Here is a 13,264-nt window from a genome sequence, read left to right on the forward strand (position 1 = left end):
AAGGGAAACTGCATATATTTTAGAAATCAACGAGCTTAAGAGGGTTGATGGTGTGAAACTTGCAGGTAAAGCATGCGAAGTCTCTTTGGGCTAGCGCTTGAAATAGTGAAGTAATCGCCCATTAAAATCCGGACGCCTTTCAAGCTTCTCCGCAGTGCACAAAGCCAAGTGGGGGGCGCATGATGACGTCATCGAAGGTATCGGTACATTTCCAACGCACAAACGCCTGCTTTGAAGGAAAAAAAGCAACGCCACCGAAGGCGAACCCTGCCGAGAGTTGTTCGGCAGCGTCTAACGCGTCAGGGCAGTGTGTGGCTGACGACAGCTGTAATTTGAAATCATACCTTCCGTGACGTCACGCTGAGTTTCCCTGCACTCCTTTGGTGCATGGAGGAGAAGCGCAAAATTCTATCGTCGATTACGTCACTATTTTAAATGCTAGTGCAAAAACACTTGGCATGCTTTACCTACAGCCTACACAGATTTGAATCCCTGAATATCACGAAATAGTCAAAAAAGTGCTGCAGTTGCCCTTTAATAAGGTTCTCCGACAAGCTCAGCGTGCCCGCTAAGGAAAGTGCTTCCGCTCCACAGCCTCCTCTTCTGGAGCTGCGCCTCTTTGACCTTTCGCCACCGCACCCCCCTCGTGATGCCACTCCATTGAAGCTACAGGAGACGGCGCTTTGGAGCTGGTCTTTATGTATCTGAAGGTATCTAATCGCATTACCAGTACACTATGAATAAAATGATCGCTAGATTGGTTTCACCGCATGACAGCGATGTGGCATACAAAGTGGGTACAAGAGTGGGCCACCGTCAAGCATGCCCTATGTTCACTTCGTTATGTGGTTTCATAGTGTTACCGCTGTCAGCAGATACCCTAGGCCGTGCAGTTGACCCGTCGCCATACACTAAACGTGATCAAAGAGGCACCGCTAGGAGAAGTACCGCGTGCAAGGGCGCGGTGCACTGTTCGATGTATTGATTGTTCCACTTTATACGAGTTCGACAAAAGTGAACAGTAGTGTTGTACTTCTACGTAAGATTTTGAAGGGTATGTTCGGGCTGTTCGATGTGAACAGTAATTAGAATATCCGGGTTTAATATACCCAGGCTCGACTACATTTCCTTCGCACATAATTTGCTTGTAGTGTGAACTCGGAGCAGCTGTTGGAACCATGAGAGCCAAACAATCTCATGACACAGAAGTAGAGCTTTCTTCTTGTTTATATCGTGAAGAACGTGGGAAGGTTAGTTTATACATATATTGTGCAACTTTTTTCCCTTTCAGTGCTGGGAAACAGCAGTTGGTCAGCAGATGTACAAGCTCACAATTATGGATTTCATTGTCGGAGTGACCCTAGTCTTCGTTGTGGAATGCCCGCGAAAGTAAGTTGTTCAACTTATTTAGTCATGTGTTTGAGGACGTTAGCTCTAATACTCGCATTACTCAAGGTCGCATTAATATGAAACACAAGGCGATTAAAATGGAACTAGTGAGTGGTACCATTGGTACACAGATTGTGGACCACCTAATTGGCGTAGAATGATATCAAACGTCTCAGCGCATTGCGGAGCATAAGACTGCTGGTCGAATCAAAGCATAGCGTATCGTAGGGATTCGCACCAACGACCTTTGCTTTCCCAAACTATGACTTCCTGAAACTTGAAACGTCCATTACGACCAAACTAATTGACGTACGACATTGGAAGTGGTGTCAAACGATTTGTCTTCTTGCGCTGTATACATTCGTGTAAAAAAGTAGACATCCGGATGAAACGAAAAATTTGTACCGGATATAGCGAAGGTGGCTATTGACGCAAAATTCGTTCGATATTGCTAACGCTCGATACTAATACATTGCCTCAGCGTTTTGCTCTCTTGATTGATTGGCTTAGGTGTAGCTACTATGCGAGACTAGAATTTGTATCAAGCGGTGAGAATTGCTTTATCTTTCCGGGTATCCTTGCGTATGTCAATTTTATAGCTTGGACGTATCTTGTGCATAAGTGCAGTGTGTGATTTGGTGGTGCCCATTTGCTCTAAGTGTATTGTATTTTATCCCAGTGTGTACAATCAGCATCTAGGGAAATGTGAACAGGATAAATTAGGGGTGTGCGAATATTCGAAATTTTCGAATATTATATTTTTAGTATTCGTAATCGATTCGAAATCCAGGTATTCGTGTTATTTCGAATACTCGACACGACACGAATATTCGTACCTAGCCGAATATTCTATTGCGAGCACCAGCGTTCATTTCGGTCCGCAAGTCCTATCGACAGAGACATAACAACATGGCAGCGCCCAGAGCAATGCGTAACGTTGGGCTATGCAGTAGCTGATTGCGCTGGTGAACTTCTTTGTGGCTGGTATAGTCATAGCTGTGCACGAAATACCTCGCAATACGTGTCAGTTCAGTGCCAATTGAGAGGGCATTTTCTTTGGCTGGAGAAGTCGTTTCAGCTAGAAGGGAACTATTTCTGCCTGACCATGTGGAGCAGCCGGTTTTTCCTTCACGACAACCTTTTATGTTCATCCCAGCAACGCGCTTTTGTGCTTATGGCAAGCTAGCCTTGATCAATGCTGTGTACTAGCCATATTCTCTGATATTTCCACTATTTCCACTCTTCTAAGAACAATGTTCGAGACTTTGATACTTTTTGTGCAGCCACACAAACCTTTTGTGCTCATTTCATCACTGATAGTTGAACTGTGATGTTCTTGGGTGCTGAAATAAATGTTTTGTAGTGGTTAAATGCGTCTGTCCTTGATTATTCGATATTCGATTCGATATTCGGAACCAAGGATTCGTATTCGATTCGTATTCGAAAAATTTGACATTCGCACACCCCTAGGATAAATGTAACATGAACATAACTACACAAAAAAATTACCGAAGACACTTTGGAAATTCTAAAGTGTGCTTGGCGAAGACCTCGTCCGTTCTACCTCCCTTGCTTTCACATCTGGTGGATGTTCAGTCGTCGCATGCGCATTCGCTCCTTGTTTTTCTGGACTTTGCTGTTGGGGGAATTCGGCCTCCGCAGGCGCTTCCCCGAACCGCTTGGCGCGGAATCACTGGACTGCTTCGGAGCCATGCGTCTCACTCACTCGACTGCAACGAGACGTCTGGCGAAGGAGCGGCGGTGCAGCTGGCACCGCCGACGCGCGCGCGCTCGTTCTACCGCTGCTGTGTGACGTCACGGTTGCTATGCACAGCTGTGCCCTCCACCGGCGCGCCGGTTGCTAAGGAGGGGAGGAGGTAGCGCCGCTGCGCGGCGGAGAACCGTATCTCTCGTCTAGACTTTATCGTATATAGCTTGAAATTCGGTGCAACTGCTGCCAAAAAACTGAGCTGTTGTCGTTCATCTCCCTGCTCTTGGGTATGGAAGATACCACTTATTTTTCAACAAAGATGTGCTTTTGCTAGCTTTTATTCATTTTTTTTTTCATGTTTGATGGTAGATTTTGTCCAATTATAAACGTAGCATATTAATTTGCGAAATGATTTACAGTAGAACCTCGATTATACGACTTTCAGGGGACCGTGTGAAACCCCTCGTATAATCCGGGCATCGTACAATCGAAAATCTCGCGCAAGTGACCCATTCGCGTAATAAACGAGTCCGCAACTCTGGCCTTTCAAATATTAAAAGGTCCCGGGAAGGGTGGTTGAGGTTGGCTATAATATGCTTGCACTATGTAAAGTACTGGCCACCGAGCGTTCATGCCGCGTACAAGACCTCAAAAGCAAGCCGATAATTTACAATACAATTTTAAGAACTGCCGCTTCCGCGCCTCGCAGCGACCAGCGGTGCCGAGCTTTCGCCCGAATCCGCGCGCATTGCGTCACGTAGCGCTCTTTACGTCACCAGCGGAATGCCATCATTGGTTCGCCGCGCCAGCGCCGTCGACGCCAAATCAGTTTAGGAGGCGTTGACTCCGCCCACTGGGGAATTCCCACGCGCGTCGGCGGAGGGGCCGAGTGCGTGGAGCCGTCGGACCGACATTTCAGCGTGCAGAAAGTGACGAGAGGAGAGGGAAAGGCGCAAAGACGCGGAAATTCAAAATTTGGTTTGGTTTGGCTTGGTTTGGTTTATTGGAGTTTAACGTCCCAAAGCGACTACGGCTATGAGGGACGCCGTAGTGAAGGGCTCCGGAAATTTCGACCACCTGGGGTTCCTTAACGTTCACTGACATCGCACAGCACACAGGCCTCTAGAATTTTTCCTCCAAAGAAATTCAACCGCCGCGACCGGGATCGAACCCGCGTCTTTCGGGACAGCAGCCGAGCACCATAACCACTGAGCAACCGAGGCGGCTGAAATCAAAATTTGACTACAATTAACTCAGCTTCCACAAAACGCATCAAAAAAATTTTTCGCTGCAGGACATTTGCGACGCTGCAACCTTTAGCAACCTAGGCATGTCACATATTTGTTGAGACCCGCTTTCACAGCCTCTTTAATGAAAGTTCTGTTCCCGCGCGTTGTAAAAGTGCCCGTTTTCGTTCTGCGAGGATTAGTTTGGACTTCTGAGACCCCGCGCAGCCAGGCTTTTCGGTGTCCTAGAGGCGACTCTAGACGAGGCGCGCATGTCGACGCGAGGGGACAAGACGCTTCCAACGTCGACGCAAGCGTCCTCAAAAGCGATGATGCTGATGAGCCATCAGCACAACCTTCATTACAGGCCACCGTGCGCTTGATCACATCGTAGCGCACGCGTCTCGTCTTGATTCGGAACTGGAACCAACTTGGTTGTCGTCACGTCTGCCATTAAAGTGCTCCGCCAGCGTCTCTCAATCCGGACAGTTCCTGCCGGCCATCGTACGAAGCGGGGCGTGCCTATTAAGGCGAAAGCCTTTAATGCCTCATCGTTGTCGACAGAAGGTTGTCAGCAGAGGTGTCACGCTTTTCGGTTGGTCGAAATGGTTATGACGTCAGAGTGCCCGGATTCGCAGTAATGAGGTCACCCACGGATGCCCGACGCCCCCTTTAGGAGCAGACGACAACTAATAATATAGGTGTCGTCCGCTCCGACAGGGGGCGTTAGGCGTCCGTTGGTGACCACATTACATAACTCATTACAGCGAACAGAGTCATGGATACAACCGAACTCATCGAAGCAGAGAGAGAGAGAGTCGTGCTAAAGATGTAGTCAAAGTTGGCAGTCAAAGTGTGTAGTTGTAATGTGTAGTCAAAGTGTGTAGTCAAATAAAGCACTAGTACAGCACAAACAGCCTCGCAGGCAATGCCAAGCAGTGCGCGAGGAAAGGTTTTTGCCTTGCAGCACTTTAGAGAGCCAAAGTGCCACCTGATTTTTTTTTTCCGTCGTATAATCGAGGCTTTTATTTGATTATCCCTGAGGAAGATTCTCCGGGCCCGCGCCAATTCGTCGTAAAATGCCGTTCCACCGTAATTTATTACGCTCTTACAAGCAATTGTTATAAGTGCTGAATATTTTAATTACTGCCACTTGTTTTTGTATTGATTGTTTTTGTTTACCGATTTCTGTTCATTTTGTTCATTCATGTCATAGGTTGATAGTCACTCGCTTCCAGTGCAAACTCGCCAAGGTCGTTGGCCAGCAGGAGTTCAACATTCCAAACCGAGTCCTCGATCTCGTTTACTCACAGACGCTTTGCTGGTAAGCACGACTTCTCGATGACTATTGCTTAACGCAGTTCTCACTTTCAGCCGTCTTTTCATTTCCCAGTTTTGCCTTGTCAATTGCCAAACCTCATAATTGTAATGCGTATTTTTATGCTCAGGCTCGGGACCTTCTACTGCCCCCTCTTACCTGCTGTCACCATGATCAAGTACTTCATCATCTTTTATGTGCAAAAGGTCCGTAGCAAGTTTGGATTCCTTGTATACGTAATTTAGAGATATGATGCATTTTTAGTGTCTTGCATGGGATATTTTACAGCGAAAGCTGTAATAGCATTGGTTTAGCCATACAGCCCTGGATACTATCGTGGAATTTACAGCGTCAGTGGTAAGACCTTAATTACTATCAATTTAATTTAATTCAATGGCCACCACCTGCCGACCATGGCAGGTGGGGGAGGCGTCGGGTGGCAAGATCAGATTTCGCTGTCCGCATTAGCTCGGTTAGGCTCTCTCTTACGGCTGACGATGCTTGACCTTGCTTAATGGCTTAACCGAAGCTATAACTTCATTGGTTCAACTGAAGCTATAACACCTTTCGCTGATTAATGCACTAAGCGAGTAAGCTTAGCTGTACAAATATTTTGTTAAGGTTTTAAGTTTCAATTTTTTAGAAAGGTTCGCAAAGTTGAACATTTCGCTCAATTGGGGACTGTGTTGTGGCAACGCAAGTTTGAGGAATGAGCTCCATTCCCATTCATCCCCCTCACACATCCCCCCCTCCCCGGCCACTCATCGTAGCTTAAGTGGCAAAATAATCGTTCCTCAGATAGGATCCAGGTGACGCGTATCTGAAAACGTGGATTTCTAAATAGTTCTGATCGAATCAGGCAAGCACATCAACCAAGGGCGGTATTGAAACTGAAAGACTGTCGCATGCCATCTGTGCGTCAAACTCAACGCGAATAAGCGAGTGGTTTAACCGAGAGAAGCATTTTAGAGTGGGTGCTTAACGTTGCAACAGTCAGTAGAAGCAGCTGGAGTGGGAGGAGTGGGACCCGTGCTTTAACTCGAGTGGTAACAATTAGGTACAAAACTGTCAAGCTTAGCCAAGCCAATCTGTTTGAATTAAAGTTTTGACCTCCCACGTTGGCCAAAGTTTGGCTGGTTGTGGTGGCAATGCTCGCTCGCGCCTATGTTCGATTGAAAAGTCGAACTTTCAGATTCCACAGAGTTTTGCTCATGTCTCTTTTCACGCAAAAATTGTACTTCTATTATTGGTATCTATACCGAGCCCGAAATCTCGATTACGAGTATGTGTACGTTCCTATGAGGTGCATGAAGGTTCCTCAGTAAAGTCCCAAATTTCGTGAAGTCTGAATTGCTGCAGTCTCAAAAATCGGTCGACTACTGTAAAGTCACGGAAGAACCAAAGTTTCCTGGTGTCCGTAAGTTGAATCGGTTAGCATGCATTGTGGCCGTTAAGAATTCTTGGGTTGTGATTAATGACCATATCACTGGTAATTGAAGCTGTGCACTTTATAATGGCACTTGGAAGTATTACTGTACTATCTGCAAAAGTATAAACCGCATTATTGTGCTTTGGGCTAAGCTTGTTTGAAAAAAGCTGCAGTCACGGGAGCCGAATTTGTTTTTCTTTGTTTCAGTTTACGTTGATGAACAACAGTGCCCCGTCTCAGACACCGTATCGTGCGTCTCGATCGAACACCTTCTTCGTGATCGTCCTGCTGTTGGCTCTGTTCCTTGCTGTGATTCCATTCGCATACGCTGTGGTGGAGTGAGTAGCACTTTGTTTACATTTCATAGCTTCACGTGATTTAGAAACAGTGCCAGCACTTCTGCGTGCATTTTTGCTGCCTCACGCTAGCGTTCTTAAACGTCTATATGCACTTCACTTCGGTTGCATGCGGGTCATTCCACGCGAAAGGAGACGCGTCAATTTTTTGATATTTTTTATCGGCACGAAAAAATTACCCTGGTTGAAGACATGCACTACGATGGCGATACTAGCTTTATTTTTTCCCCGAAAAAATTTGTGTGACTGACGTCGTGGCCGGAAGTTTGAGGAAATCCACCACCCTGGGCAACTTCTCTGATTTTTCTTTAAACCTTCTCTGCTCTCCCAGAGACCTATCATGGCACATAAAAGCCCAAGTGGACGTTCTTTCTTACCGAAAAAGATGAACCTTGAATGACGTGAGGTTTGGACAATATAACGACACAAAGATTGCTGAATTCTTGCATTTTCACGAATTTTTTAATCGCACTTTAGAAAGCATTGCACGAACTATACTTTTGTAAAGTGCTTTCAGGGACCTGGATACCGTTTTTCATATGTTGCAACCCCGGAATTCTTTAGCATTATTTTATAAATAAATGACAAAGAGTCCTCAATTTGTGAAAACTGCCACATTGAGGCCCCGAAAACTCTATGTGGGCAACGGTCCCTGGCATTCTAGAATAATCCAAACGTTAGGCGAATCCCTTCTGCTTAACACATCAAAAATTTGGAAGGGTACTTTTCGTTGATGTAGAGAAATTATTTTTCAAACAGGAGTCACCGCGGTGCGGTCAACTGGTGCGCGCCCCTCGGGCCGCGCACGCCGTCGTCTGCTATGGTCGCGTGACGCGCTGCCTTCTTTGATTCTTGTTTGTTGTGCTAGGAGATAAACTTGAACGCCTAAAAACAGCCCCGAATGTTGACTTGCGAGAGCGGTTACCTCGAGGAGGCAAGCAGGAGTGGGAGCTGTTACAGCAGGAGTGGCCCTTTTTAGCCCTATAGGAGAAGTCCACGGTGCTTTCTCAAAATTGTTTTTTTTTTTTTTGACAGTGTCATACGATGTGAAAGCTCCGTATCCTCCCTGATTTGTCTTTTTCTCTGCGTCACATCCCGTACAAGCAGTGGTGTTAGCCAATCTCTTTTCTTGTCCTGGCGCACGCATTAGTGTGAAATTTACTTGTATTGAATGCAAGTTCTGAAACCGCCTAAATAAAGTTTATAGACCTAATGCCGGTATAGGACGAAGTAGCAGCGCGGCTGTCTAAATATGTATGCGCACAGACCTAGGATAGTAGCCACGGTTCACAGAATAGTCATGAGCGGTCACGTGGTGACTAAGAAGCATGCAAGATTTGTGAAGAAAAAATGCCATGATCATGTATCATAGTGAGCTCTCTCGGAGTGCAGTGAGCTTCGCAGTGGCATGTAAGTACTCTTTATCTTCTTATTGATGCTTCTAGGTGTCGGTTCTGCCATTTCCTAAAGTAAATGCTCTATACTGACTATCTTATTAATTTGTATAATTTGTAATCGCTCGGTTGCGCTGTGCAATTTCATGATTCACCGATTTGCGACAATATATTGGCGAACATTTTCTCAAAGTAAATCAAAAAGTGGCATTCACAAACATTTTATCATAACAAGTATCGAAATGGGTTCAGTTGAGTACTGTTTACAAATATAGCAGTCCACAGTCACTGTGCAGCACTGCCTACAAAATGGAAGGATGATGTGTGAAGCACCAAAGCTGTCAGGCGCTACTGTTTTAACGCAACACTCTATAAACTTTTTCTTCTGTTGAAGTTGACGTCGTCTTCACTGCCAACTGCGTATCTCCTATGGGAACAAAACAGTGATGTTCACGAGTTTTTGGAATGGTTGTGGCTGCGTTATATCGCGTGCTTAGAGCTCTTCTTTCCGCAGTTACGACACTGTCGGGGACCCAAATAACGTTGATGGTCTTCAAGGCTCCCGTAGCTCATTCGTACAGATCTCTGAGCGTAAGAATCTGGTCGTTGAAGGGCCTTTTATTGCTAGCTTTGCTAGCCAATCTCTTAAGTGTGCCTCCTAATCCATCACACGGACTCTTTCCTTGTGATGTGGCGAAGAAGTTCCACGTGGCGTCCAGCTGAAAGTCTTCTTGGTGCAAGCACAGGTTCCGGAAGTTTCTTCACTTCTTGTATTGCGAAGCGGCACCGTCAGTGAAATAATGGATTCTATTCAAATCTTGCTTTCGCTTTTTTAATTCTTGAAGAAAGTACCACTGAAAGGCGTGAACGGTGGCACTGTCGTGTACAACAGTGTCGGAAACGATTACATAGGAAAGCGTTACAGTTGAGTCTCCCGTTTCGGTGATGTTTCAGATGTCTACAATTGGATGAATTGTAGCTTGTGTGCTGTTCCAGTGAAATGATTGGGAAGCGTCCTGAACTATGAAATTATAGTTTTCTGCGAAGTCCATCAGCACTATCGCCTTATTTGAACCCAGTGTGGTCTTCTAGGACCGAAGGTAGTTTGACTGAATTTTACTAATGAAGTGATGCCGTTTCAATTTTTGTAGCTTCCCTAGGAGCTCCTCCTTTGCATTCGTGGGTAAAGCAACAAAAGTTATGAGTGAACACTTTTCCGTGCGCACCCACTGTTTGTATCGAACTTCGTCTTTATCGAAGTTGTAGCTCTGAAACAAGTTCTTAAGTGGTTCTAAGCCCGGACATTTCGAACACACACTCAGCATGCAGTTCTCCTCTTCAAGAGAGCAAACAGTGAGGGCCATCAGCTCAGCACAAGACTCCCGTATGCAAAGAGAATGAAGCATGAGTTTTACATTCTGATGATATTCACACACACAAACACAGTGTGTACCAGGGAGCCGGCTAACACGCACCAGGAGGGTCGTAAAGACGCAAAACTCGAAAATGATGCTTGCATATTTGGATTTTCTTGCTTCCACTGAACGAAGGCTTCCTTCAGGTTCAACAAAAGTAGACGCTTTTGGTAGCCTCTGAGAGCATCCTTCCTACCAGGAAGGCAGTATGATATTATGTCGTCTTGGTAGAAATCCAATATTGATGCTTTAACTTCTGCCAGCAGTTGGCGACTTCTTCGCGGATCAGGGATTTCAAGGATGCCTTTCGAGTCTCGAGGACGTCTAGAAGATCGCGGTCCTAGATCGCGGACAAAGAGCTAAAATTTCCAACTTCCTCTTTCTTGATCTTGTTTGCAAATATTTCTGTAGAACACTATCTAACATCGACTTGTAGTCATGCAGCTGCTTTTTTGGGTCACCGGGAACGTTCACTTGGGAGGCGGTAGCAGGTGTACAGAGAAAAGTATGTATGGGGAAGTTGACATCGGATTTTCTGTTTCGTTTACAAAGCTCTAAATTAATGTAGTTTTCAGCCACTCGCTTTGTTCTCACTACATGTTCTAGCAAAGGGCTGCACGGAAGGTCCGCGGCGTTATGATGGCCTGGGGCGAATGTTTCTTGCAGTTCCCTAACCTCGGAAACTTCCTTCAGGTCTGTGTACTCAATGTAGCATTTTGGGCAAAGCTTGTCGCCTGTAATTAGGCCTAGTGTCGTTAACCTTTGGGCCAGAACAGTTGAAATAACCTTAGTCCCACGGCATGGCCTCGTGTGCCTCTTGAATGGGTCTATGCTCAGCTTTGAGGCTGTATGTGTTGTATATTTTGAGAAATACACACAAAAGTGGTGCGCACATATTGTACTGATTCCATCTTTGGCTCTTCTGGCTCGGCTGGAAATAATGTCTTGCTGCTCAATAGGCAAATCGGAAAAAAAGTTGAAGCCATGTCTTTCGTACGTAGTGCGTTTTGTGGCATGTTCCTGCTCCGAAAGAACAATCCTGCGGAGAATCCGGAGCCCTGGAATGGGCAGAAAACATCCACTCTTAGCAAGCAAATAGCGAAGCATATTTACTTGCAATTGCGTACTCGTGCTGTGCTCTTGAATTTCTTTGAAACAATTGGCAGACAGTTTCTTTTATTTTTAGCTTGACTGCATACTATAAACAAACCAACAAATATCTATGCTGAGAGGAAAAATAAACAATTACATTTTTCCCCTTTCATCGCCACAAAATATTAACGCACACTTCACAAGCGGCAATGCATGCATAGTGGGCAGCTTAATCAGTGCAGTTAGCGAAAGGCTGACCAGTAAAAGTAATTCAAGGCACTGTTCTTTTATCAACGCACCAAATACTTGCCAGGTTGCACTCACAATACACACACAGTCATACCTGTGCAAGGCAGAAGCAGCCACATCACCGTCACCGTTCTTCATCGCTGGTGGGTCTGTGGGCTGATGATTGTCTTCATGGCAGCAGTCGACACACGCTATAAGTTGCTAAAGTGTTGTCTGCGCTCCCAAAATTGTCTAAAGCCCGCAGTCTCAAACGCCACGCAAGGCCTAAAAGATTACTATTTTCTGTTATTCAGATAAAATACGCATGTTTAAAAGCTGTATTAAAGGAAACAGACGACACAGAGAAAGTGACAGACTACATCTGACCCGAGTGCACCAGAGAGGACTGGGAGGCGGCCCTGCTCGGCTGTCAGGACCTAAAGACCCAGAAGGCCTTGGTTCACCGGACGCGGGCGGCGTTGCTTGCCAATGGGGCCCCGGAATAGGGGCTCCACCTAGTATTGTTAGGGGAAAGGGCCAATAGGGCCTACCCCAATCACCTCTCTGTAAATATTTATTGCATTATAAATGTTTTCCACCACCACCACCCGAGTGCAGAGCGCGCGTCACGCGACCATAGCAGACGACGGCGTGCGCGGCCCGAGGGCGCGCACCAGTTGACCGCACCGCGGTGACTCCTGTTTGAAAAATAATTTCTCTACATCAACGAAAAGTACCCTTCCAAATTTTTGATGTGTTAAGCAGAAGGGATTCGCCTAACGTTTGGATTATTCTAGAATGCCAGGGACCGTTGCCCACATAGAGTTTTCGTGGTCTCAATGTGGCAGTTTTCACAAATTGACGACTCTTTGTCATTTATTTATAAAATAATGCTAAAGAATTCCGGGGTTGCAACATATGAAAAACGGTATCCAGGTCCCTGAAAGCACGTTACAAAAGTATAGTTCGTGCAATGCTTTTTAAAGTGCGAATAAAAAATTCGTGAAAATGCAAGAATGCAGCAATCTTTGTGTCGTTATATTGTCCAAAACTCACGTCATTCAAGGTTCATCTTTTTCGGTAAGAAAGAACGTCCACTTGGGCTTTTATGTGCCATGATAGGTCTCTGGGAGAGCAGAGAAGGTTTAAAGAAAAATCAGAGAAGTTGCCCAGGGTGGTGGATTTCCTCAAACTTCCGGCCACGACGTCAGTCACACAAATTTTTTCGGGGAAAAAATAAAACTAGTATCGCCATCGTAGTGCATGTCTTCAAACAGGGTAATTTTTTCGTGCCGATAAAAAATATCAAAAAATTGACGCGTCTCCTTTCGCGTGGAATGACCCATGCGTTCTTCTCTGTAATGATGGCCAATACATTAGAATTCATCTATCGCCACGTGGTATTCGCTTACGACCACTAAGTAATTTATAATGGAATTTATTCTGTCATGTTGCTTCTGTTGCATCAACCGAACGATGGCTGTGACGTGTAAGAAGTTCTTAGGCCTAGGCGGGATGGGGAAAGGCGGAATGCAGTCCCAACCTGTTTACTTTCTTTTTTTTCTCTGGCGTGCTGATGTGTATGAGTTGAGGAAGAAGGGAGGAGCATCATTTTTAATCGCTTCTGTCTTGGGTGTTAATGAAGCTAGCCTTAAAAAAATTGGCGGGGGCTTAGCTTCGGTTAAGCCTGGTACGTTGCGAAAGCG

General features: G+C 45.6%; 1 protein-coding gene across 1 annotated transcript in view; it reads left to right on the forward strand.

Annotated features, from left to right (window-relative positions):
- Positions 1 to 13,264, forward strand: part of LOC149348965 (transmembrane channel-like protein 7) — a 44,060-nt gene that overhangs the window by 26,373 nt on the left and 4,423 nt on the right. Inside the window, 4 exon segments of the mRNA XM_089541873.1 lie at positions 1,292 to 1,389; positions 5,543 to 5,650; positions 5,775 to 5,850; positions 7,281 to 7,411. Coding sequence (XP_089397999.1) covers positions 1,292 to 1,389; positions 5,543 to 5,650; positions 5,775 to 5,850; positions 7,281 to 7,411 — 413 coding nt within the window.

Source organism: Amblyomma mixtum, chromosome 4, assembly GCF_055824585.1.
Source record: "Amblyomma mixtum isolate Tamu chromosome 4, ASM5582458v1, whole genome shotgun sequence".
Classification (NCBI taxonomy): domain Eukaryota; kingdom Metazoa; phylum Arthropoda; class Arachnida; order Ixodida; family Ixodidae; genus Amblyomma; species Amblyomma mixtum.